Source organism: Cetorhinus maximus, chromosome 16, assembly GCF_964194155.1.
Source record: "Cetorhinus maximus chromosome 16, sCetMax3.hap1.1, whole genome shotgun sequence".
NCBI classification, from domain to species: Eukaryota; Metazoa; Chordata; class Chondrichthyes; order Lamniformes; family Cetorhinidae; genus Cetorhinus; species Cetorhinus maximus.
Genome location: NC_135894.1, coordinates 84,140,543 through 84,166,230, shown reverse-complemented (window position 1 = coordinate 84,166,230; position 25,688 = coordinate 84,140,543). Strand labels below are relative to the sequence as shown.

Here is a 25,688-nt window from a genome sequence, read left to right as displayed (position 1 = left end):
AGACTGTCGTAGACTAGTTCATATGACTTGTTTGCGGTTCAGATCAAACTTGGAAAGAAAATTGGCCATATGACAATTTGAATTTGTGATAACATGACTTGACTAGCTTAATGGCTGCCGTGGAAACTTGTTTCTGAATTAGGACATGCAGCTGAGGTTGAGATTTCATGTAAGCGATTGACATTCATCGATGACAAATTGAATAGGAGCGTGCGATATGTGACTTTCTAGCTGAGCATACAGTATATACTATAAATCTAGTTTCTAATCTTAAACACAACCTTGATCACAAATTTATACCAAGCAGAGTATAGTTTAAAAATGCCTTCATACCTTATCCAATGGAAGCAATAGGAAGTAAACCCACTTCACTGGCCTTAATCAATGCCGCTGAATGCTGATCACTTAAAGGCATATAAGAGAGCACAAGTTAACTGATTCTCTCTTTCTCCTTCCTTATGAAGAAGTGCCTGACCTTAAGCTGGTGGATCAACATGAAAATTGGAAAGACTTGCATTTATGTAATGCCTTTCATGACTGCTAGATGTCTCAAAGCCCTTCACAGCTAATTTTACAGCTACCTTTTTTAAGTATAATCACTGTTGTAATGTAGGAAACATAGCAGCCAGTTTGCGCACAGCAAGCTCCCACAAACAGCAATATGATAATGACCAGATAATCTGCTTTTGTGCTGTTGATTGAGGGGTAAATATTGGCCAGGACACCAAAAGTAACTCCCCTGCTCTTCGAAATAGTGCCTTAGGATCTTTTATGGCCACCTGAGGGGGCTAGACAGGGCCTTGCTTTAATGTCTCAAAAAAAAAAGACAGCTCTTTGAACAGCATAGCACTCCCTCAGTACTGTTGAATTGGAATGTCATCCTGATTTTTGTGCTCCAGTCCCGGAATGGGACTTGAACCCGCAACTTAGTGACTTTTTAAAAATTTCATTCAAGTGATGTGGGCTTCGCTGGCTAGGCCAGCATTTATTGCCCATCCCTAATTGCCCTTGGGAAGGTGGTAGTGAGCTGAGGCTCAGAGGCAAGAATGCTACCAACTGAGCCATGGCCGACACATGGCATGATGAAGACCAGAAAAAGATAAATTGCCCTGCCAGATTACATCCTACAGCTCTGATGGATGGTGCTGGAAACCCAGTGTATTTTGCTATCAAGTCAGCCCACCAAAGTTAACAAAGTGTTTGTCTAAAATAGTTTTGCTTCATTAAGGAAAAAATTAACTTTTATTGTGTTTAAATTAGTAAGAAATGATTTGTTGTTTCAAGTGTTTTTTTTTTGTATTGACTGCATATGATGAATTGTATTTAACTCCTTACTTTGAAATCACTTAGATGTTACAGTCCAACAGTTCTATTTGAATATTGCAGAAGAGCCAGGTCTGGTAGTGGAATGTCTACTGGAAGCTCATTGAGTATTGATCAAAGGGTACCTGAAGAACCACAAGAAGAGGAAACTGATAAGAAATTGCCTGGTAAATTGTATTACTGCAGTGAAGTATTTTCAGTATGAACTACATCTTGCTTCCATTTCCACCTACTTAGTGTAGACGCCAGTCACCCAGAATTTCTCCTCATTCCTGTTGAGACAAATTTCTTGCTGCCCCGCTGACAGCCTGTTGGAGATTCCCACTCCCTCAATTTGGAGTGGGAGGTGGAGCTTCACTTTTCTCATTTGAACTCTGTTCCATTCATAAGAGTTGGTTTGAGCTCCACCAAGTAGGTGGAGCAAATGATTTTAGTTTTGTAGTGGGGGGAAAGTACAGGATGGATTGCAGAAGTAAACATTATTGAACTGCTCTTGGTTACCAACAAGCCATTTGGATTGTTCCATTGTCTGGGGAAAGGAGGGGAGAGGAAAGTGTTGCAATGGGAGATGGATTTTATTTAGAGGATAATCGTGGACTGTATCTTCTATTTTATTGCATGTGTTAATTGTGAGGATGGTGATAAATTGGTTTGCAAGGAGAAAACAAAAGTAAGAGTTGAGGGCAGCTTTTGTCCCACATGAGTCAGTTTGGGGGTCACTTCTGTTTACACTATATCGATGATTTTAAATATAGGCCAAGATGGGGCAGTTTGGGAATTTGTATATCATATCAAAATTGGAGGCATACCTAATTCTTTAGAAGGGTGAAAAGGAAGCTGTAAGGGGATATTGATAAGTTAGGAGAATGCTGTACAAAGTGGTAGATGGAATTCCGTGTCAGTTTGAGATGATTTTTATTTTTAAAAAGATAAACATTAACTATGCTTTAAATTTAAGTATGCTTGATACTATGGAAGGGCAGAAAAATGGGAGGATACAGATTCCCAGGACAACGCCTCGGGCTGATGAGGGTGTTTTTAAAAAAAAAAACAACAAAGCTAATGGACTTCTAGGTTTCATCAGGTATAGAAAATGAAAGGCAAGAAATCATGATAAACCTATATTAAACTTTACTAACACCTTCGTTTAAAGTACTGCGCATTATTGGGTTCCTCATTACAGGAGAAATATTGAAGCTTTCAAGAATATAAAATGATTCACTACGATGCTGCCTGGTGTAAGAAAATACAAATACAATATTCCCACTTCTCCCACCCACACTAGTTCCTGATCTTTGAGATCATCCAATAATACGAACAAGGTGATTGGTGGGAGACTTTTTTTTAAGCTAGTGGGGATTGCAATACAAAGCAATAAAAGCGTTCAGATGTTTTAAACAAATTTTCAGTTATCTAATAATAGAATAGTTTGGAGTGAGTTTTAATAAATGGGATATGAGGAGCATTGTAAGTTTGAGTTTATGAAGCCAAATAAGATGACCTGGAAATTATGGGGCCATTTGGTTTTAACTGGTGCGATTGTATTTTGAGTGCAGTGACATGTTTTCCTGTATGTGTTCTTGAACTGTTCCTCAACTCAACCTGTTCACAGTGACATTTGAGGATAAGAAGCGTGAGAATTTTGAACGAGGAAATCTTGAACTTGAGAAGCGACGACAGGTTCTTCTGGAGCAACAGCGCAAGGAGCAGGAGCGCCTTGCCCAGTTGGAACGAGCAGAACAAGAACGGAAAGAGCGGGAGCGGCAAGAGCAAGAAAGGAAAAGGCAGATGGAACTAGAAAAGCAGCTGGAGAAACAACGAGAGTTTGAGCGACAGAGGGAGGAGGAGAGAAGGAAGGAAATAGAAAGGCGGGAGGTAAACTTTGAACAGTGTTTTTGTGATTTTGTTTTTAATTTGAAATTTGTATATCTTCAGGATGCCACTGCCTTTGTGATTCTGGTTTATTGCACGTGTGCCTATATTATCTTTCTTACATGTCTACTGCACACTACTTTTAAAAGTTATTGCTAAAGAATTGGGTGTTTCCTTGCAAGTACTTTGCTTTCTGAAAGATGCTTTTTAAAAGTATTATCCATCTAAAAATTGTTTTTAAAAGGGAACATTTTGTGCATGGCAAAAATTGCATGACATGGAATCACAGAATAGTACAGCAGAAAAGGAGACTTATTCAGCCCATTGAGTCTGTGGTTCTTTCACAAAGCAATCCAGTTAATTACACTCTCCTCTTGCCCCATATCCCTGCAATTTTTGTCGCCTTCAAAGTATTTACCTAATTCCTTTTTAAAGGCTTCTAGTGAATCTATATCCACCACTGTATCGAACATTGCATTCCAAATTCTAAACGCCTGCAGTGCATGAAAAGATTTTTCTCATGTTGCTTCTGGTTCTTTTGCCAATCATCATAAATTTGTGCCCTCCGATTATCAACTTTTCAGCCATACAGTTTCTCTTTATTTATTCAATCTAAACCCTTCATTAAGCACTTTGATGAACTCTCATTGTTGCCTTCTCTGCTTTAAGGAGAATAACACCCAGCTTCATTAATCTATCCTCGTAACTGTAATCCTTAAACCATTTCAGTAAATCTCTTCTGTACTCTCTTCAAAGCCTCCACATCCTTCCTGAAGAGTGGTGCCAAGAATTGGACTAAATACCCCAACTGGGCTGAACTAGTGTTTTAGATAGTAATTGTTCTATTCCACAGAATGAAGTAAAATCTGAGATGAGTCAGTAGCAGTAGATTACACTAAGAGTTTTTATTTTGAATATTATGTTGTTTTTGGCATAGCCCCTGTGTTCAATGGAGTAATGGCGCAAAATGTGTTTAGAATTTATGTTTCATTACTTCCTGTACTTCATTTTATTTAATCCGTTATATTTCTTACTGTGTTTTGTTGTCCAAATTTAGCTTGAGAAATTCGAACAGGTTGAATATTTTTGCCAAATATTCAATGCCTACTGTTCCGTTACAGACATGCACCCAATTTGTCCCTGTCCAGAGACCTTGGCTGAATAGGAGCCCAAATATTGGACTCCAAATTTTTCTGGAGTAATGCTGGTACTTACCCACTTGAACTATAGAGCACTGACCAGCCTCTTGCTTATCTAGGAGGACCCCTGCTTTCCCAAATCAAAAGTCATTAAGAATTGACGAGTACAAATACACAGAGCCAAATGGTAGAATATCAGCTATTATGCCTATCACTCCAGGTCCCATTAATGAGCCAGGCCAACTGGAGTGTGGTGTGTGCTGTCAGCCTCAGGTATTTTATTGCAAAAGCTTGACTGGTTCCAGTTTTAGATCACCAGCATACCACCTTGGAGTAGCCTTGACCCTAAAACAGTGCCCACAAAAGAGATTTTTCTTACCTTCTCTTTGAATCCCATCTCAGGGCCATTGAACAATGTGCATCTGGGTGGCTTATGGTGGAAAGTTGAGCAGAACAACTCTACATATAATGTTCAACTTACTAAATTTGAACGAGGCTGACGAGAAACTTTTCCTCATCACTTTGAATAGTAAATTCTGAGTAACCTAATATTGTTAGTTCTTGTAAAAGAAGCAGGTGTCCGTAAATTATAAGAATGAGATGTGCCCTGTTTTCTTCAGATTTTGAACTGCCTGGTCTAAATACAGGTTAATAATGCTACTGATTTGAAGCGATTAATTGGGAGTAATGATTTTGTGATGTTTGTGACACTAATATACATACTATGAAGGACGAATAACCATGTAGTCTTTGTATCTCCAATTAAAATCAATTGTGCCGCATTTATTGAGGAAAGATTTCAGGGTCGCCATTATTTGCCACATTTCATAATCTGCAATATTCCCTTTGTTTTGATTACAGGCAGCAAAACGTGAACTTGAAAGGCAGCGGCAACTAGAGTGGGAGCGGAATCGTCGACAGGAACTGTTAAACCAACGCAATAAAGAACAGGAAGATATTGTAGCCTTGAAAGCAAGAAAAAAGACTTTAGAGTTTGAACTTGAAGCCCTTGTGAGTTCATATGTTAGCAAACTTATCAATTGTTTAGTAGTAGAGACTGTGTTTTTGACAGATTTCTTTTTCTTCTGTTAGAACGATAAAAAGAATCAGTTGGAAGGCAAGCTACAAGACATACGATTTCGTCTTTCCACTCAGAGGCATGAGATTGAGCATACAAATCAGACACGGGAGTTACGAATTTCAGAAATCACACATCTACAACAACAGTTGCAGGTTGGTTTTTAGTTGGTGTGAAATTTCGAACAATCAGCATACCAATTCTGGGATACAAGATCCTCCAACTGAACATTAGGCTGGTGCCCAACTGCAGGATAAAAATATACCTTTAGATGTGCTAACTTTTTTTTCTCCTGCCCTGTAGGAATTTCAACAGATGCTCAGTCGACTGATCCCTGAGAAACAGTGTCTCAATGATAAATTGAAGCAGGTCCAACAGAACAGCCTACATAGTAAGGATTCTTTTTGAATTAGTATACTTTATAGCTTTGAAAAAGTGTATTTGTATACACCAGAATGGATTTGTTTTGTATTATTTAATAGTACATCAGAATTTGAACAGGATACACTAAGTCCTCGTTTTAAGTTGTTTTGAAGTCGCTTTTGTCTTAGGTCAGTTTTCCTGATTTAAGTCACGATTTCCACTTTAGAGTCGTTTCGCGTCATCACAGCCCGTTGTTATCATGCATCATCGCGCGTTGGCTCCCTTCATGTCATGTTGGGTCCTGTGACCTGATCGGTGCCATGTTAAGGAAGCCGTTTGTACAGTATTTGAGGCAACATCAATTTTAAAAAAAACCCGGAGGGACCCAAAGCCAGAGGCTTTTTTTTCTAGCAAAAATTTGGATTTAACTTTGACTTAAATTTTGGAGTTTCAGGAGTGCCTGCTATTGGTGCGACTTTTAAATTACTTTGAAACATGAGCCAGAAATGCCCAGTAAGTGCCTGCTGCTGCAAAGAAAGCAAGAACAGCCATCAGCCTAGCAGTGAAATCGAATGCTTTAAAGTTTCTTGAGGCTAGTGAGTGTTATCTAATTTAAATTTATATAGGAGATTTCTTTTATATTTAGTGATTTATTTTGTTTTGCAAGTTATTTCAGCTAGGAATGCACAGTGGTGCACATAAAATACTGTGCTATACAACTTGCACATTTTTTGTTTCCGGGTGAGATATGTCTGAAGGAACCTAACTCGAGCTTTAACATTGATTCCTATGGGAACCCCTGACTCACATTAAGTCGTTTCACTTAAAGTTGTGATTTCCAGGGATGTAACTACAACTTAAAACAAGGGCTTACTTACTGTATGGCAGCATAGAAAAGACTTCATTTGCAGTATTGTTCAAATTAGGAAACTGCACTCTCTCTGACGTAGATTAATTTACCCATTTGACCACTGACTTTTCCATTCTGTGTATTTTTGTTCCCACTTTTGGTGCTTTCTAATAATTCTCCACCACTCCAACCACCGCCATCACTACTTGCACATAAATGTACCTGAAACCAGCATTCAACTTAAAGTCAGAAGCAAAATATTGGGGATGCCAGAAATCTGAAATAAAACATGATGATGCTGGGAATACTCAGCAAATTGGGCAATTTCTGTGAAGAGAGAAAGAGTTGATGTGTCAGGTTGATGATCTTCGATCAGAACTGAAATGTTAATACTATCAGCTTAAGCCAATTACTCCATGAAATGTCAGATTTTTTGCACGTATCAGTATTGGACCTGGATAGCATTTTAACAGTGCTGTCATTAATGTTTCCAGTAAAGTTACATTTGGCATTTTTATTCTTTTGAGCTCTTATTATATCTTATCCTTTGACTACTCAACATTTTGGAAAACTAGCTGAATTAACTACCTTTATAATTTGCACAAATTCTGTTGTGACCTGTGCAAACAAAGTGGAATTTGTGATTTAAAACTATATTAAGTGGTGGGCCATGCTTGGTGTTGCAGTTTGTAGGTGTTAACATTTGATGCCATTAGACACTTCAAGTATCCCACGATTTGTAATTTACTTCATTTTTGTCAACACAAAAGTGGTTAAATTGGAAGATATATTAATTGGTTAAAAGCAAAAAACTGCGGATGCTGGAAATCCAAGACAGAAACAAAAATACCTGGAAAAACTCAGCAGGTCTGGCAGCATCTGTGGAGAGGAGCACAGTTAACATTTCGAGTACGCATGACTCTTCAACAGAACTAAGGAAAAATAGAAAAGGGGTGAAATATAAGCTGGTTTGGGAGGGGGGGGGGGGGGGGGTGGGTGGGACAAGAAGAGCTGGATAGAGGGACAGTGATAGGTGGAGATAACCAAAAGATGTCACAGACAAAAAGACAAAGAGGTGTTGAAGGTGGTGATATTATCTAAAGGAATGTGCTAATTAAGGGTAGAAAGCAGGACCAGCAAGGTACAGATAGCCCTAGTGGGGGTGGGGTGGGCTGAAGGAATCGAAAAAGGCTAAAAAGTAGAGATAAAACAATGGATGGAAATACGTTTAAAAATAATGGAAATAGGTGGGAAAGGAAAAATCTATATAAGTTATTGGAAAATACAAAAAGGAGGGGGGAAAATCGGAAAGGGGGTGGGGATGGAGGAGAGAGTTTATGATCTAAAATTGTTGAACTCAATATTCAGTCTGGAAGGCTGTAAAGTGCCTAGTCGGAAGATGAGGTGCTGTTCTTCCAGTTTGCGTTGAGCTTCACTGGAACAATGCAGCAAGCCAAGGACGGACATGTGGGCATGAGAGCAGGGTGGAGTGTTGAAATGGCAAGCGACAGGGAGGTCTGGGTAATGCTTGCGGACAGACCGAAGGTGTTCTACAAAACGGTCACCTAGTCTGCGTTTGGTCTCTCCAATGTAGAGGAAACCGCATTGGGAGCAACGAATGCAGTAGACTAAGTTGAGGGAAGTGCAAATGAAATGCTGCTTCACTTGAAATGAGTGTTTAGGCCCTTGGATGGTGAGGAGAGGGGAAGTAAAGGGGCAGGTGTTGCATCTTCTGCGGTTGCATGGGAAGGTGCAGTGGGAGGGGGTTGAGGTGTAGGGGGTGATGGAGAAGTGGACCAGGGTGTCACGGAGGGAACGATCCCTACGGAATGCCGCCAGGGGGGGTGAAGGGAAGATGTGTTTGGTGGTGGCAACATGCTGGAGTTGGCGGAAATGGCGGAGTTTGATCCTTTGAATGCGGAGGCTGATGGGGTGATAAGTGAGGACAAGGGGGACCCTATCATATTTCTGGGAGGGAGGAGAAGGCGTGAGGGCGGATGCACGGGAGATGGGCTGGACACGATTGAGGGCCCTGTCAACCACCGTGGGTGGAAAACCTCGGTTAAGGAAGAAGGAAGACATGTCAGAAGAACTGTTTTTGAAAGTGGCATCATCAGAACAGATGCTACGGAGGCGAAGGAACTGAGAGAATGGGACGGAGTCCTTACAGGAAGCAGGATGTGAGGAGTTGTAGTCGAGGTAGCTGTGGGAGTCGGTAGGCTTGTAATGGATATTGGTGGACAGTGTATCACCAGAAATTGAGACAGAGAGGTCAAGGAAGGAAAGTGTCAGAGATGGACCATGTGAAAATGATGGAGGGGTGGAAATTGGAAGAAAAATTAATAAATTTTTTCAGGTCCAGACGAGAGCATGAAGCAGTACCGAAGTAATCATCGATGTACCAGAGAAAGAGTTGTGGGAGGGGGCCGGTGTAGGACTGGAACAAGGAATGTGCTACATACCCCATAAAGAGACAGGCATAGCTAGGGCCCATGCGGGTACCCATAGCCACACCTTTTATTTGGAAGAAGTGAGAGGAGTTTAAGGAGAAATTGTTCAGCGCGAGAACAAGTTCAGCCAGACGGAGGAGTGTAGTGGTGGATGGGGATTGTTCGGGCCTCTGTTCGAGGAAGAAGCGGAGAGCCCTCAAACCATCCCGGTGGGGGATGGAGGTGTAGAGGGATTGGACGTCCATGGTGAAGAGGAGGCGGTTGGGGCCAAGGAACTGGAAATTGTTGATATGATGTAGGGTGTCAGAGGAATCACGGATGTAGGTGGGAAGGGACTGGAGAAGGGGAGAGAGAATCGAGTCAAGATAGCAAGAAATGAGTTCCATGGGGCAGGAACAGGCTGACACGATCGGTCTGCCGGGACAGTCCTGTTTGTGGATTTTGGGTAGGAGGTAGAAGCGGGCCGTCCGCGGTTGGGAGACTATCAGGTTGGAAGCTGTGGAAGCAAGATCTCCAGAGGAGATGAGGTCAGTAACAGTCCTGGAAACAATGGCTTGATGTTCAGTGGTAGGGTCATGGTCCAGGGAGAGGTAGGAGGAAGTGTCTGCGAGTTGACGATCAGCCTCTGCGAGGTAGTCTATTGCATTCATTGCTCCCAATGTGGTTTCCTCTACATTGGAGAGACTAAACACAGACTGGGTGACCGCTTTGTAGAACACCTTCGGGCTGTCCGCAAGCATTACCCAGACCTCCCTGTCGCTTGCCATTTCAACACTCCACCCTGCTCTCATGCCCACATGTCCATCCTTGGCTTGCTGCATTATTCCAGTGAAGCTCAACGCAAACTGGAGGAACAGCACCTCATCTTCTGACAAGGCACTTTACAGCCTTCCAGACTGAATATTGAGTTCAACAATTTTAGATCATGAACTCTCTCCTCCGTCCCCATCCCCTTTCCGATTTTTCCCCCTCCTTTTTGTTTTTTCCAATAAATTATATAGATTTTTCTTTTCCCACCTATTTCCATTATTTTTAAATGTATTTCCATCCATTGTTTTATCTCTACCATTTAGCCTTTTTCAATTCCTTCACCCCACCCTAACCCCACTAGGGCTATCTGTACCTTGCTGGTCCTGCTTTCTACCCTTAATTAGCACATTCCTTTAGATAATATCACCACCTTCAACACCTCTTTGTCCTTTTGTCTGTGACATCTTTTGGTTATCTCCACCTATCAGTGGCCCTCTATCCAGCTCTACTTGTCCCACCCCCCCTTAAACCAGCTTATATTTCACCTCTTCTCTATTTTTCCTTAGTTCTGTTGAAGAGTCATGCGGACTCGAAACGTTAACTGTGCTCCTCTCCACAGATGCTGCCAGACCTGCTGAGTTTTTCCAGGTATTTTTGTTTTTGTGATATATTAATTGGAATTTTTATGATGATAGATTAAAAAGCTACCAGGGCAGTCTATAAAAGCACCTTTGAATTTGCAGTGTAAAAATTCTGATAAATGAAACTTGCATACAGATGTGCAACATGCTTGCATTTTTGTTTTTGTTGTGACCAATATACTTGAAACAAGGTCTGAATGTTCAAATACCACAATTGCTTGCAAGTTGTGAAGTAGAATTTAATAAATCTAACAATTTGTTGCTTGATAAATATCAATGAAATCTGCTGGATTGTCATTTTTTAAAAATAAGGCGATTCACCAAAATGCCTCAGGGAATGGAGGTTGGCACCTATACCCAGTCACTTCAGTCAACTGTGTGGTTGGCTCTCAATGTGTGATGGGTTAACAAAAGCTGTTTTTCCATTATTGTTCACATCAAGGAGAATTTAAGAAAAAACTTTAGTTAGAATCAGTGTGAAAGGGGTTAAATTAGGATCACATGGGCATTTCTGGAAGGAAAATATATTCATTTTGTTCCAGATGAACTGACTACAGCGTTCTTCTTAACTGTAAATTGAAAAGTCTGAGAACAATGGTAACTGTCAGATATCAATTGACTTGGATGGTTGTATTCAATGACGAGCATCTTGGTGCATTGTCAAAGGTTGCTCTCATTCATCATTGATAAGCAGCCATCTGTTCTCATACATCTGATAGCTGCAGTTATTTGATGCTTTGTCCCCATCTCTGGGGGCTTTTCACAAGCTACCTGATAAATCATTGAGTGGACCCTAGCTTGGGTTAATGGATTTCCCTCTCGGTTATTTCAAATCAGTTATAGAATCATAGAATTGTACAGCACAGAAGGAGGCCATTCAGACCATTGAATCCGTGCCAGCTTTTTTGTAGAGCAATTCCGTTAGTCCCACTACCTTGCTATTACCTCCATATTTTTGAAAGCTCTGAATGTAGATAGGGTATCTGCCACACAGTGGGTTCTAGCTAATCAGAGACTCCCTCTTAGATTTTCTCAGCTAATCTTTAGTGAGAAGTCATTGAGTGCATCCCTTAACTAATGGTGAAAAAGTACCAGCTAGCCAAAAGAGTAAGGCTAGGGGAAGCTGCAATAAGTGGACTTATGTTTCTTTTGAGTTTTTGTGGATGACATAAAAGTTGAAAGTATCCTCAACAATAAGAAGGATAATGATAAACTTCAAGGACATAGTTGAGATGGTGGAATGAGTGTATGTGGCAGATGAAATTTAATGCTGAAAAGTGTGAAGTAATTCTTTTTGGTAGGGAGAACGAAACGAGGCAGTATAAAATAAAGGGTACAATTCAAAGGGGGTGAAAGAGTGGAGGGAGGTGGGGGTATTTGGGCACAAATCATTGAACATGGTAGGACAGAGAAAGTGACTAGTAAAGCATATGGGATGCTGGGCTTTATAAGCAGAGGTTTGGAGTAGAAAAGCAAGAAAGTTATGATAAGCCTGTATAAAATTCTGGTTTTGCCTCCACTGGAGTATTATGTCCAGTTTGGGGCACTACACTTAAGGAAAGTTGGCAAGACATTAGAGAGGGTGCAGAAAAGATTCACGAGAATGGTTCCAGGGATGAAAAAATTGAGCTATGTGGATAGATTGGAGAGGCTGGAGCTGTTCTTGGACAAGACATTAAAAGCAGATTTGAAAGAGGTATTCAGAATCGTAGGAGGTCTGGACAGTGTAGATAGGGAGAAACTCTTCCCATTGGTGGAAGTGTCGAGGACCCAGAGGACACCGATTTAAGGTGAATGCCAAAAGAAGCAACAGCAATATGAAGAGAAATCTTTGTACATAGTGAGTGGCAAGGACCTGGAATGTAATAGAAAATGCTGGCAAAACTCAGGCCTGACGGCATCTGCGGAGAGAGAAACAGAGTTAACAATTCGAGTTCGCACAACTTCTTCGCAGACGAGTCGTGTGGACTCGAAACGTTAACTCTGTTTCTCTCTCCACTGATGTTGTCGGACCTGCTGAGTGTTTCCAGCATTTTCTGTTTCCATTTCTTATTGCCAGCATCTGCTTTTCTTTTATCTGGAGTGTAATGCCTGACACCATGGTGGAGACAGATTCAACCAAGGCCTTCAAAAGAGAATTGGATAATTATCTGAAACAAGAAAAATTACGAACTACGTGGAAAAGGTGGGGCTAGGTCAGTTGCTGTTATAAAGAGCTGGCACGGACATGACGGACCTTCTGTGCTGTGACCATTCTTTGATTAGAGGATGTATACAGCATCTTTGTGTATTTTGCACAAAGGGAAATGCAAGTCTCAGTTAAATCTATCTTTTGAAAAGTAACCTTGTCCAAAGCCCAGTTCTTAATTTTGTAAGAGTGCATATCCAGTCATTTTGGGGAGATAGGAAATTTTGTTTGGCATTGCATGGTATTCTTCAGGAGTTGGTTTTGAAATTTCTACACCTATCTATCTGTTATTTGCCTAGATATTGGATATGAATGGAAACAGTGGAATCATGGGGGTAGGTGGTCTAATAGGAGTGCGGATGATGCTGTAAAGCTATATCTAGCAATTACAACCAAGACATATCGCAGTAAAAATAAATTTGTATGCAAATTTTTTTTTTCAGAATTCTTAGCCTCCTGTACTGTTTCTGTCAAGTTTTATAATTGAATTTGTATTTTTTTTTTCTGGTAATGTAATTTTTCTTAAAATGAAATATGGGGATCTTGTCAGATGAGTTACTAATTTGCACTTAGTCTTTGGACCACTTTAATGAATTTCAAATGAAGCCTTTCCTCTTATCAAGCTGTCGACTTGCAGAACAGTATTTCTTATTTTTTTAAATTAATAGGAGACACTATTCTTACTGTTAAAAAGTCTTTGGAAAACAAAGAGTTGACTAGACAACAACTTCGTGACCAACTAGATGAAGTTGAGAAAGAGACGAGGGCTAAACTCCAGGAGATAGATATCTTCAATAACCAGTTGAAGGTAATACTGAGCTTTTATTTTTTCTTCTTGCCCTGCTCTATCTTAAAAGTTGCTCACTGTTACACATACTCCTTGAACAAGTGCTGTTTGGGCGCTGACTGTCAAATACGTCCATAAATTCCATGCTCTGTACTCTGATTCCATGCTTTGGTCATATTCAGCATGAACATCTCTCCCATGTGGTCATTTTTTACATAGCTCAATAAATAATTGGTAAACTGCACTTGATTATAACAGGTGTGCCTGAGTAACGTGCCTGGATCTAGAATGTATGAACTACTGAATCTTTACACTTTGAATTTGTCTGCTTTAATGAGTGTTTTTCATCCAACGTCTCTCCCAGTTACTCATGAATTACTGTTCATTCTGACAGTTTCCTTTCTTTTAAACATGTTGGTCTTGACTGCAACCATTATTCTTGTTTTGTATTTCTTTTCCTTGTTTCAGTCATTTTTATTTCCTGTAGATTTGTTGTGAATCCATCACTTCCTGATGGAAGAAGAATATCATGGTATCATAGAATAGCTACAGCACAGGAGGAGGCCATTCAGCCTGTTGTATCTGTGCTAGCTCTGAAGGAGCAATTCACCTAGTGCCATTCCCTGCCATCTCCTCATAGCCCTGCACGTTCTTCCTTTTCAAATATGTCAAAGTAATTAATTTAAATTAAATCGACTTACTCCTAGATATTGAAGCCCAAATTGAAATTGAGTCACTTTTTGGTCATTAAATTATGTTAACTCGCAGTTGCAGAAGTATTGCAAGATGATGCCATCATTTTTACCTTTAACATTGGGTGAACTACTGTGAATGTGACCACTGACAGAAAATTTACATGATTTTCCATCTATTGACAATGTTGTTACAAAGCATAGATTAGTGCATTCTTGGCAATATTATATGCATATTAACATTGCCATGCACATAAATAATGTGGCCTCAAATGGTGTAGGGCTAAGGCTGTTTTTTCAAGTTTCTATTGCTGCTTTAGCCAAGATGTGTTACCGTAACACAGTTCTGCCTGACCTGATTTAACTCAGCTACTGATGTAAACTTGCATAGCTGTTGGAGGAGCTGGGAGCAATTGCCTATTCATTAGCACTCGTATACCTATATATTCCACTACTTGTATTATCTGAGTGCCATGTGGCCATTTCAATAAACTGGTTGTGGATAAAATGTTAGTGATTAGATTTATTCTTAACCTAACCTAACCTTGAACACTTGGATAAGGGAGCATATGGTGTGAAAGGATTATGAATCTCTCATATGTTGAACTCTACACACACAACCCACCGGTCTACAGTTCTTTGTTTGGGCTGAAGAGCAAGGTGAAACAGTATTATGGTTAAAAGTTGGAAATGTATATCGGTCCATCAGCATCAGGGTTGCATTTTGGTTGGTAACCTTTGACATCTTTATCGAAGAAAGGTACTCCTGGCTTTAACTTACAACACTGTATGACATGTAAGACTAACCATCAATTAATTTTAATATAGAGAAAAGACCGCTAGTTAGGATTTGGTCACTAAAATTAGATTTCAACACAATTTTGTCAGAGACTGTTGGATGATTTATAACTTAAAGTGATATCTATGTTGAGGATACTTTGACACTTAACAAACTGGTTTAAAATGTAAAGCATGTTTGTGCCATGTGGTGTTTGGAAAATATGTAATTTGAGAATGTACCACTTTTAGAATAACCAGCTATTATAGAATTTAACGCTGTCTACAGTGCTAATTTACTCTGAATTCAAAGTCTGACTGTGTAGTTATTATTTTGTCTTGTCGGAGTCTGTCTTAGTTGCTTCAGGTGCTTTGTTTTTGTTAAATCTGAGCATTTCTTTCTTCCAGTCTGTGGCTGTGGACGATGTTTTGCTGCAGTGCCTGGGCTTCCTCCTGTGCTGTGTGAACCACTTAGACTTCTTTTTAAAGGTTTCTTCCCTAAATGCGCTTCTGCACAACTGTTGAAATGCATTTCTAAATGGAAGTGTCAAATACCACCTACATGCGTCATCTCCTAGGTACATACAAGGCTGCAATTTCCTACCAGAAATATCGCTTCTAAAATCATGCCAAAAGTTACAAATTTCAACCAAATTATTTTCAGATATCTGACCTAAGGTGAACATGCTTCCAAAGGCATGAGTTGGTGTTAATTTCCATCAAAAAAATGCAGTTATTGTAAATACCATAACTATCTACTAAAACTATTTTTTGTTTACAGCAAAATTCCAAAGTACAATTTATAATTTTTTCTGTGGGTTGAGGGTAGTGAGAAATGTTCAGAATATCCAGATATGTAAATTAATCATCTGATGGTTTTTACACCTGCGAAGTAATGCTTATTTATTCATTTGGAACTCAGTTAGGATTGTGCGCAAATCCCTATAGGATGTCAAACTTGGTTTGATAGCCTGATGCAGGAAAGTCCTAGTAAAGGTGTCCTAAAACCTTTTGGCTGTACAACGTATTAACATCGATTTTTACAACATCTTTATTTGAACAGTTGAACTTTTAAGTAATTCGAACGTAATAATTTTTACACCTGTGCCACCAATTCACTCCTCCATTTCTGAATGCAATGAGTCATGCTGAGGTATCGTTCCACAAACACCACCCACTATCTGATTTCTTGCTGCCTATGATCATTTATGTGTAAGCCTAGACAGAAGGTGGGAGTAGGGGGAACATTGGATTTTCATGACCTCAGCATTCAGTGTGTTTCCCAGCCACTCAAGATCTTTTGAAGTGTATACATTATTGTACCGTAGGAAAATGCAGCAACAAATATGAACACCATAAGGCCTCAAACAGTAATGAGATAAATAACAAGATAATCTGTCTTGGTGATATTATAATAGCACCACAAAACCATCTTTGAATTATGCCATTGGGATGTTTTACTTGCCCCGCAAGTGGGCATCACATTAATGTCTTAGCCAAAAAATTGCATCAGTAATGGTGTATCACTCCCTCAGTACTGCACTTAAGAATCAGATATGCTCAAGTTTTTGGAGTGGGGCTCAAGCTGAATCAGAAACAAGAGCGCACTACCATTGAGCTACAGCCAACAACTAAGTAAGCACATGCTATTGAAGGAAGGATTGCCCCTTTTTAAATTATTTTCCATTTCCCTCGTCCAAATGTGCATCACCCAAATCACAGCCTCTTGCTAGATCGAGCTTTGTACTTTCTGGTGTTTATGGCTTAAATTCACACTGGACACCAAGTGAACTGGAGGGGGTGGGTGGGGAGGATTCCTATGTAAAATTTGCAACATGGATTTTTTTTCCCCCATAGCCTATACGGATTTGAAGAATGACAACCGCTGTATTGAAATTGAATTTAGAAACAAGAAAGATCATAAATTGAAATAAGATAATGATTGGATAGAGCTTGAGAGTACTGCATAAAAAGAAAATTAAGTTGTTAATGCAGAACTTAAAACACTCCACCGATAGTGACTGAACCTGCCAGAAATTCCCTGCTACTTTTAGTCTTCACCTACCTTATCTGGTTTGCATTATACTTGCAGGAATATATTTCAAGTAAGCAATTTCCTGTATTTGACTGCCTAGTATTCAGTTATTTATTTTGGCTTTCGAAGCCCAAGGTTAAAATTCGAGCAAGCTGCTTGTGCCGCGACTACCACTATTGCCCAGATTTCCTAGTCATTTCAGTAAATACCAAAGTATAAAATATCTGTGCTCTTGAGATTTCACATTTGTACTTTGTGCACTTTCTATTTGTAAACTTAATTTCTTGCAACTCCTCTGACAGCAGTAAGCTGTCGCGATATTAAGGTCCCAGCTTCAATTCCTTGTCAGTGTTCAGCTAACTGATCTCATTCGGGCCAATAAATTGCTCTTGGAATGAGAAAATCACCCATGATTCCTACTCTTGATTGCTATCCAGCGACCTCTGGGGATATAGACAAGCCTTGGCCTGAATTTGCCCTCAGGGTTGTGTAGCCTGTTGAATAAATAATCATTGTCTAGGCTCTTGCCTGAGTCAATGACTTTGGGAGATAAGGAGGACAAATATGGAAACAAAATTTATTCTATTTAGCAGTCCCCATGAAATTAAGCAATTGATGAATAGCCAACAGTGTTGGATATAGTTGAGCTCATATCAGTTTACTCTTTTGTGCAGTACATGCAAGTTTTCATTCTGGCCTGTGTATGAACCTGAATTTTCTATTTAGAAATGCATAATTCAAGTAGTATTTGGTTGTAAATGTTAGAATTGAAGTGTGTACAGGATTTGGTAATGATCTTTTAATTCATATCTCAGTGTACATAATTTCATAATTTCTGCTCAGATAAAGGCTTCTAATAAACTAAACATTAAAGAAATGTATTGGTTGTGGGTAAGTGCTATTGAAGTGGAAGTCATTTTAAGCTACTATATTGATCTTGCCTAACCAGGTGCTCTTCACTGTGCCTTTACTGTTGCCCTTTGCTCCATGTTCCTTTCTTAGTTAGACAACTGACACCTTAACACTCAAGCTTGGTTGGTTAATCTGCTCACTGCAGTAGTTTATATCTAGTCACTACATCTTGCTTCTCTCCAACAGTATTCTCTAAGTTTTTATAGCTTCAGGGGGGACAGTATGCAATTACCAAATGCAAGTAGCATTTAATTACTCTCAATCAAAAACTGCGAAACGTATTTTTCTAGTCTAAGATATTTTGGAACCTCATTCCAATTCCATCATACGATGATAATTCAACTATCTACTTCTGAAAAGTAGTTTGTAATGGCCGCACCAGGGGGTTTGGAAAAATTTGCTAAATTTTCCTTGAGTCTTTTCAGCAAAGCATTTTTTTTTTTGCAGGGCAGAAAAGATTCAATTCCATAAAATAAATTTATTGCCTCCCAGTGCTGTTGGGATTAATTTTCATTTTGTTCAAGTTATTGTTCTGACGCAGTTCTGTCGTTCAAGCTTGCATCTCATACAATAGACATCGCTGTTGTGTGATCAGGAATTGCTGTCATAATTCATAACATGATAGGAGATGGGGAAGTCTTTCAATTTAGTCGTATTGTATTTAATGCCCCTCTCCACTTCCCCTCCATGTCGACAGCTTGTTCAGGGCTTGATGCTGTATCAGTGTATTCCACAGGAAATTGCACAATTCGGCATTTTTCATCTAGTGACACATTTGTTACTTGATGATGTGCCTAGAAACTTCAATACAGGCCAGGGAATTTTGCCTACCTGCCCAATTAACTGTAAGCAAGTGCTGTTAAGGACAGAGAGGCTGCATATATTCATTGCTACTTGCGGAACCATATACCGGGGCTTGTCTTCAGTCTGCTGCACAGCTTCTTAGAAATTGAAAATTTTCCAACTTTATGAAGGAGGGAAAAGGCTCTTAACTTAAATGAATTTCAGAGTGCATGTAGAAAATGGAAAAAGTAACTATCGAGCATTAACCTCTTTTTTGAATGTGTATATTGTTGAAGTAGAAATGTATGAGGAGTCATAACAAGAAAATAGTTTTATCTTGTATTGTTTCCTCCTTATTCACTAGATATTTTCTTCTTCCTTCCTTACTTCCCAGCCCCCTACAATTTTTGTAAGTTTGAAAGAAGTTCCTCCTGTGATGCTGTTGCTCAGTAACTATTGCTCTTAATCTTTCCATCAACTCCCTTGTTTGAAGTGTGCACATGGCATTGCCTGTATGACAGAGAATGGAGTGATATTTTGCAGTTTCAAATACTTTTACACTTTGCTTATGCTACCTGCAATCCTTGTGTGTTGCATGGGTTCAATATTTTCAACTTTAAAAATAGTTTTAATGCATTAAACATTTGATAGAATGCACTTTTTATTCAATTATTTTTGAGCAATAACTTTTTTTAAAAAGCTATTATCCATTCTTTGCCTTCAAAGGCACTTCTGCTTAAAAAAAATCAAGTTTCCACTGCATGATTCAATCCTTTCACAATGGTGTACGTGGCTATTAGAACCATTAATATCCTCCAAGATGAGGCCGTAGGAAACAAATCTTTTTGCTGATGGTGGTGTAGTTGCAAATACTCGGATTTGGTTTGTTGTATCTGTATCATGGGTACATTCCATTTCTAATTTCTAATGTTTTTACGTGCTATACGAATAGATATGTTTTTAATCTACTCTTACCTTAGTTTTAGGAGGTTGACTTGCCTTAGTTTAGAAGGTTGATTTCTAATTACAAGTATTGTTTTCTCCTAGGAGTTCACCCATGTATACTATACTAACATTTGGCAATATTTCCTTTCATACCATTGGAATATGGTACTGTGTATGTCACCTGATGTGTGGGCTGTTAATACAGTAGTGCGATTGAGAAGATTGGGAAAGAATATCTTGATCCAATTTTTGTTTTTCAATTCATCAGCTTGTTTGGGCAGGTGTTTGAGATGTTTCCAGTTGAGTGCTTCAAGGTTGACTGTTTCTCATTTTTAAAAATTAAATCTCTACACTGCACACATCTTTGTTCACTTATAGGAACTGAGAGAAATTCATAGCAGACAACAATTGCAGCGACAGAAGGAAGCTGAACTTGAAAAGCAAAAGCAGAAGGAGCAAGAGCGGAGGACAGCAGAACTTGAAAGACAATATGAAAAAGAAGCTGCCCAGAGGTATTTGGATTTTATTCACTTTGTGCAGTTTTCAAGCTAATGGAAAACATTGCTAGCACCACAAAGAGGGTGAGCCATTCATTACTAGCTATCAACATCAGTAACTGATTTCACTGCTACTTCACTCACAGCTATCCTTTAACTTTTTCCCACCATGTCCCCCACCTATTAAACCCTTTTTGCATTTTTTTTTGTGGGGGTGAGGGGGTTTGTGTTCTCCTTTACCTCTTGGTTTTCTTGCTGCCCACTTCCCTGCCCCTTCTGTAGTGAAGGATCTGGGGCATGCATTTACATATAGGCTATCACTGGTGTTGAACTTGTCTCGAAGATGTACAAAAACTGTGTGCCCCAGAAAATATAGCAGAAATATTCACCGTTGCTGTGCGAGGAGTCAATCGAAATAATGGAATTGCAGCTTATGAAATTTTCTTCTTTTAAAAAAGATACCACAGTGATTCCAGATTTGGTTTCGAGTTCTCTCCCTCTTTCTCCTCTCCCCTCCCATATACACAGAAAGTAAAATAGTTTATGCAGACTCAGTGTCAAGGCATCTACGTGAATAACATCCATTTGGAAGAGGAACCATGTTTGCCTTGGAAGGCCCACAGCAGAGATTCGCCAGAATGACCCTAGGTCTTAAAAGGTTAATTTATATGGACAGATTGCATTAAGTTGACTTCATTAGCCAGGATTTAACAACAACTTATATCAGATGTAGCAATGTGTTCGTCATGAATTAAAAATTTTGCAATACACAGAATGTTATCCCAGTTTTCCCTTTTCTATTTATTTATTTATTTCCAGTTTTCTTTCCTTTTTGAACCATTTCTACAAAAGTTGTTTAAACATTTGGTTCCTTGCCTGGCTGACCATTCTTCACATGAGCCTGGACTGAGCTTTGGCGAGTTTATTTGACAAGTTTTTCATAGTCATGTTTGATCCTGTTGTTTCCCCGCTCCCCTCCCCCATTCCCTGCTGCATCCACACTTTCAGACTTTGCAACAGGAGTTGATGAATTAATGCTAATCGGGAGTGGGGATACTGATGTTTGTACCTCAATGTAGTCTACCTGCTGTTGAAGCCATTTGTAATGACCCATCTGCTGCCACAGCTGAGATCAGGTAGTTCAGCACAGACCAGACACAGAATCTGATACCTTCGGATCTGTAGGCCGTGGTGCCTCTGCCCACTTGCCCTCAAGGAAGTTACTAGACAATTTTTTTTTGAAAGAGCTAATTTGATTAGGCTACTGTTTTTGAAATGTCTATGGTTTTATATACAGTTACTATTTTAATGTTTCCTTTTTCATACTTAGCAAACCAAGAACAGGCAGCAATATTAAAAGCTCAGAGAAAGGGAATCTGCAGTCAGGGAGGAACACGCAGAGGAGAGTTAACATCGTAGCTCTCTTGAGAGAGAGATTCAACTTCAGTAGATGGTTTAGGTATCATCAAACAATGGTGAAGTTTGCCTATAAGCAAATATTGTTAACCTTCAGGAGATTTTGACTAGTATTATAATTTTTAAAAAGCATAGAAATTTAAGGTACATTAATGGACATGATGGGGTGAATAGCCTGTGTTGCTTCTTGCTACAATGCAAAATGAATCCCACTCACTTGCTGCCTCCATATCACTCTATCTTTCTCTGCTTCAAATGTTTATCCACTTTTCCCTTGCTTTTATTTTTTTAAAAAATGCTATGGTCTCTTATCACTCCCTGTTGTAAAGCACTCATGCTGTAAGCCATGAGCTGGAAAGAAATTTCTCCTGACCTCCAACCTCGTGCTCAATGACCATGTTAAATTAACAATCCTTGCCGCTGACTTGCCAACTAGAGGAAAATCTTTGTCACAGTCACTAGCAAAATGCTTCACAATTTTAACAGCTTGTATTAAATCTCATAATTCCCTTTGCTTAATTTAACAAGTTATTTTCATCAGTAGGTTATTATATAATTTAGAATAAAATTGAAGTGATAATTTTGTTACTGTAGGAGTTGATGTGCTCAGCATCGCTGTCATTTCCCCCATTATATTGCACACACTAGTAAATTAGAAGCAATTAGATTGTTGAATTAGCTTCACATTATTGAAGTTTAACTTTGAGGAACATTAACAGTACCTTGGGTATCCATGCCCGTATGTGCCTAATGAGCAGTAGCCAAAGTATTGATGCTTCAAAATTATGAGCAGCCACCGCTCTCTGTACAGTTAAAAAGGAGAAGATCGTTTCAAAGGTTTTTAAAAAAGTTTTCTTGTTTGTGTCTTCCTGTATTTGTATCATGTTGTTTTCTATTGTTTTCTAATTGGTTTCCATGTGATGGCTGTACCCATTTTTGTGTCCTTTTTCACGAAATTTATTTCTCAGGGGCAGCTTAACAGAAATGTTCATTCCCGAGCAGTCAAAGGAAGAAATGATGCATGCAGATAAAGGAAGGTTCCCCACAATTGTGAATTCAAATGACCATTTCTAACTGCTTAGATCTGCCTAATATTTTTATTGCCCTCACCGCTAGTGGTGATGCTGTTTGACTTATGCCCTGCACTAGCGGTTGAACCATCATGCAACATGTGAAATTTCATTCAGAATTGGGGACAGGGAGTTCATCTTGTCCTGCGCATTGGTCTCCTTGTGTAACCATTTCACTTGAATGAAGGAAATTGCCTAAATAAAAAGGAAGGAAGATCACTTGTGATTAGGGAGTATAGAAGACTGAAGAAAAAAATAATTTTTATTGGAAGGGGAGGAGAACAGTTAAAAATGCAATTGGGACAGGAGGGATTTTCCCTTGTGAAAGACACAGGTTACCAGTCCAGTCCTATCCACAAGTGTGCAAAGGGTGAGATATAGCTTTCAAAATGGCTAAAAGGATAATGAATGGCACTGACTTGGCGTGTATTTCAATTATTTTCATGAATGTGGTTTTGCCAGGTGTTAATTTTATTTCTTTGTCACAGCATCAGAATCACAAACTTTACAGTGCAGAAGGAGGCCATTCGGCCCACCAAGTCTGCACTAACTCGCTGAAAGAGCAATCTACCTAGTCCCACTCCCCTGCCTTATCCCCGTAACCTTGCACATTCATTCTTTTCAGATAGCAACCCAATTCCCTTTTGAATATCTCGATTGAGCCTGCGTCCAGTACCCTTTCAGGAAGTTCATTCCAGACTCCAACCACCCTCTGGATGAAAACATTTTTCCTTGCATCATTTCTACTCCGTTTACCCATTTGAATCTGTGTTCTCTAGATGGTCCAAGTGTAAAAGTTTTGACTTTCTAAAAGAGAATGATGCAAAGTAAGATTCCTCTCCTCTAATTTCTGTATTAATAAACTGTTTTGCAAAAATCTGAAAAATGAAGTTAAAACATTTGTTTTTAGATCTGCCCAAGAACGTGATAAACTTTGGCAAGAACAAGTGCAAAGAGATGAGGAAGAACGACTGAGAAACCTCCAGGAAGAGGAAAATCGAAGACGGGAAGAAACTTCCCAAAAGAGAGAACCGGAGCAAAAAAACAAGCTGGAAGTATTAAACAGAATGTTTCAAAAGCACCTGGAACCATCAAAAGAGCAGACTCCGAGTGGATGGCAGATACCAGGTAACTTCTGGCAAATTGGTAATATTTTAAAATCCATTTTGTCCCTCCTTGCAATTTGATTGCATTGTCATTGAGGATAGAGAAACTTGGGCTTTAAATATTTAATGGGAGTTGTGATCTCCTGAAAGATATGCCAGATGTGAATGTTAAGGAAAAGGTAAATATGGATAATTGCCTCCAACTAAATTTGAATAGTAGGATAGACTCAGGTTATAAGTTCAAACTAATGGTGTTGGATGACCAGACTGTGTGGAGTTGCTGGAAGACCAATGCTGCGTTTTTTTTATTCGTTTATGGGATTTGGGTGTCACTGGCTAGGCCAGCATTTATTGCCCTTGTTCAGAGGACACTTAAGAGTCAACCATATTGCTATGGGTCTGGAATCACATGTAGGCCAAACCAAGCAGATTTCCTTCCCTAAAGGACATTAGTGAACCAGGTGGCTTTTTATATCAATCGGCAATGGTTTTGTGGTCATCATCGGACTTTTAATTCCAGATTTTTATTGAATTCAAATTTTACCATCTGCCATGGTGGGATTCGAACCTGGGTCTCTGGAATACTAGTCCAGTGACAATATCACTATGTCACTGCTTCTACTTTGCCAATTCTGTATAGATCACCCTCCCTGGAGAGATGTTGCTTCCTAGGCAGGGGAAGTGGTTGATGTCCTCGATGTTCTGTTGCCCGATATTGATGGGACGGCCTTGTTGCCGTCCAGCCATCACTGCTTTGGTCTTCTCACAGCTGATTCGTAGATCAACCTTGGCACCGCTACTCTCCAGACTGGTGGTCATGTCTTGGAGGGTGTGCAATTCGTTGGACAACAAGGTCGTGGTGTCTGTGAAATCCAAGTCCGTCAATCGTTAGTGTTGCCACGGGATGCCGGAGTCTGCACCCGCCATTGCCTTCCTCACAATGAAATCAATAACAAAAAGAAAAAGGAATAGGGATAGTATGCAGTCTTGCTGTACTCCTATGATAATGCAGAAGGGGCCTGTGTTGGTCTTGATTCAGCAGCTGGAGTCATGGTATAAGGTCTTGAAGATGTTAATACGTTGCTCCGGGATGCTGCACAGTCTTATGATGCACCAGAGTTACTGCCAATGGATGCTATTGAAAGCCGCCTTGAATTCAATGAAGTTGATGACAAGTGGTTTCTGATACCCTAGGCTCTGCTGTATGATATTCTTCAGTGTAAAGATCTGCTACCCTCAAAACCTGCCTATTCTTTGTGAAAGGTATTGTCTGCTTCTGCTTTCAATCTGCTGAGGAGCACTGTGCTGAAGACCTTGCCTGGCAATGACAGCAATGTTATGCCCTTCCGGTTGTTGCAGTCACTGAGATTCCCTTTCTTCGGCAGTGTTGTCGAGTATCTCAAGACATTTGACACAGTCAGCTGTAGGTGAATCAAACAGCAGTTTATTCAATACAAGTATGCGTACAGGGGATAGCATCTTCAGATTGCTCTAAGAGGCTGCTCAAAGCTAGTTTCTTCCACATATTTATATCATCTTCGTGATACTTCATCATTGAATCACATTGTTCTTACCTCACACTTCCAGCTCCGTAAGTCTGCGATTACAGATGATGTCACAAAAAGTCACAAAGTGACCTGACCTTTAACACAAATGATGCCAGCAGTTTATTTAAAAACATAAACTTGCCTTATCTAGCTTGACTGTACTGTTTACTAAACTGTCCAGTCATCTGCTTATCTTAGCCTGACCCTGAGATCAGGCAATCACTTCCAATCAGTCATCCACTTATCCTAGCCTGACCATAAGGTCATATTTCTTACTGCACCTACTCTAGTGATCCTTTTTATTGGAAGCACTTTTAAATCTTATCAGCAATTTGGTCAAGCCTCAGTATCCCATTGTACACCACTTCAGCATGACAATTACTCCTCACCTCCAGTCGTCCAGGACGTCCTCTGCAGTCCAGCTCTTGTTGAGGAGGCCTGTGAGCTCTGTGGTGATGGTGTTTTTA

General features: G+C 39.6%; 1 protein-coding gene across 1 annotated transcript in view; it reads left to right on the top strand.

Moving 5' to 3' along the window:
- The window catches only part of itsn1 (intersectin 1 (SH3 domain protein)), a 238,592-nt gene that overhangs the window by 80,001 nt on the left and 132,903 nt on the right, over positions 1 to 25,688 (top strand). The window contains exons 12-19 of the mRNA XM_078560237.1: positions 1,351 to 1,490; positions 2,936 to 3,198; positions 5,196 to 5,345; positions 5,427 to 5,567; positions 5,716 to 5,803; positions 13,323 to 13,462; positions 19,964 to 20,097; positions 23,479 to 23,696. Coding sequence (XP_078416363.1) covers positions 1,351 to 1,490; positions 2,936 to 3,198; positions 5,196 to 5,345; positions 5,427 to 5,567; positions 5,716 to 5,803; positions 13,323 to 13,462; positions 19,964 to 20,097; positions 23,479 to 23,696 — 1,274 coding nt within the window. The remainder of the gene's footprint in view (positions 1 to 1,350; positions 1,491 to 2,935; positions 3,199 to 5,195; positions 5,346 to 5,426; positions 5,568 to 5,715; positions 5,804 to 13,322; positions 13,463 to 19,963; positions 20,098 to 23,478; positions 23,697 to 25,688) is intronic.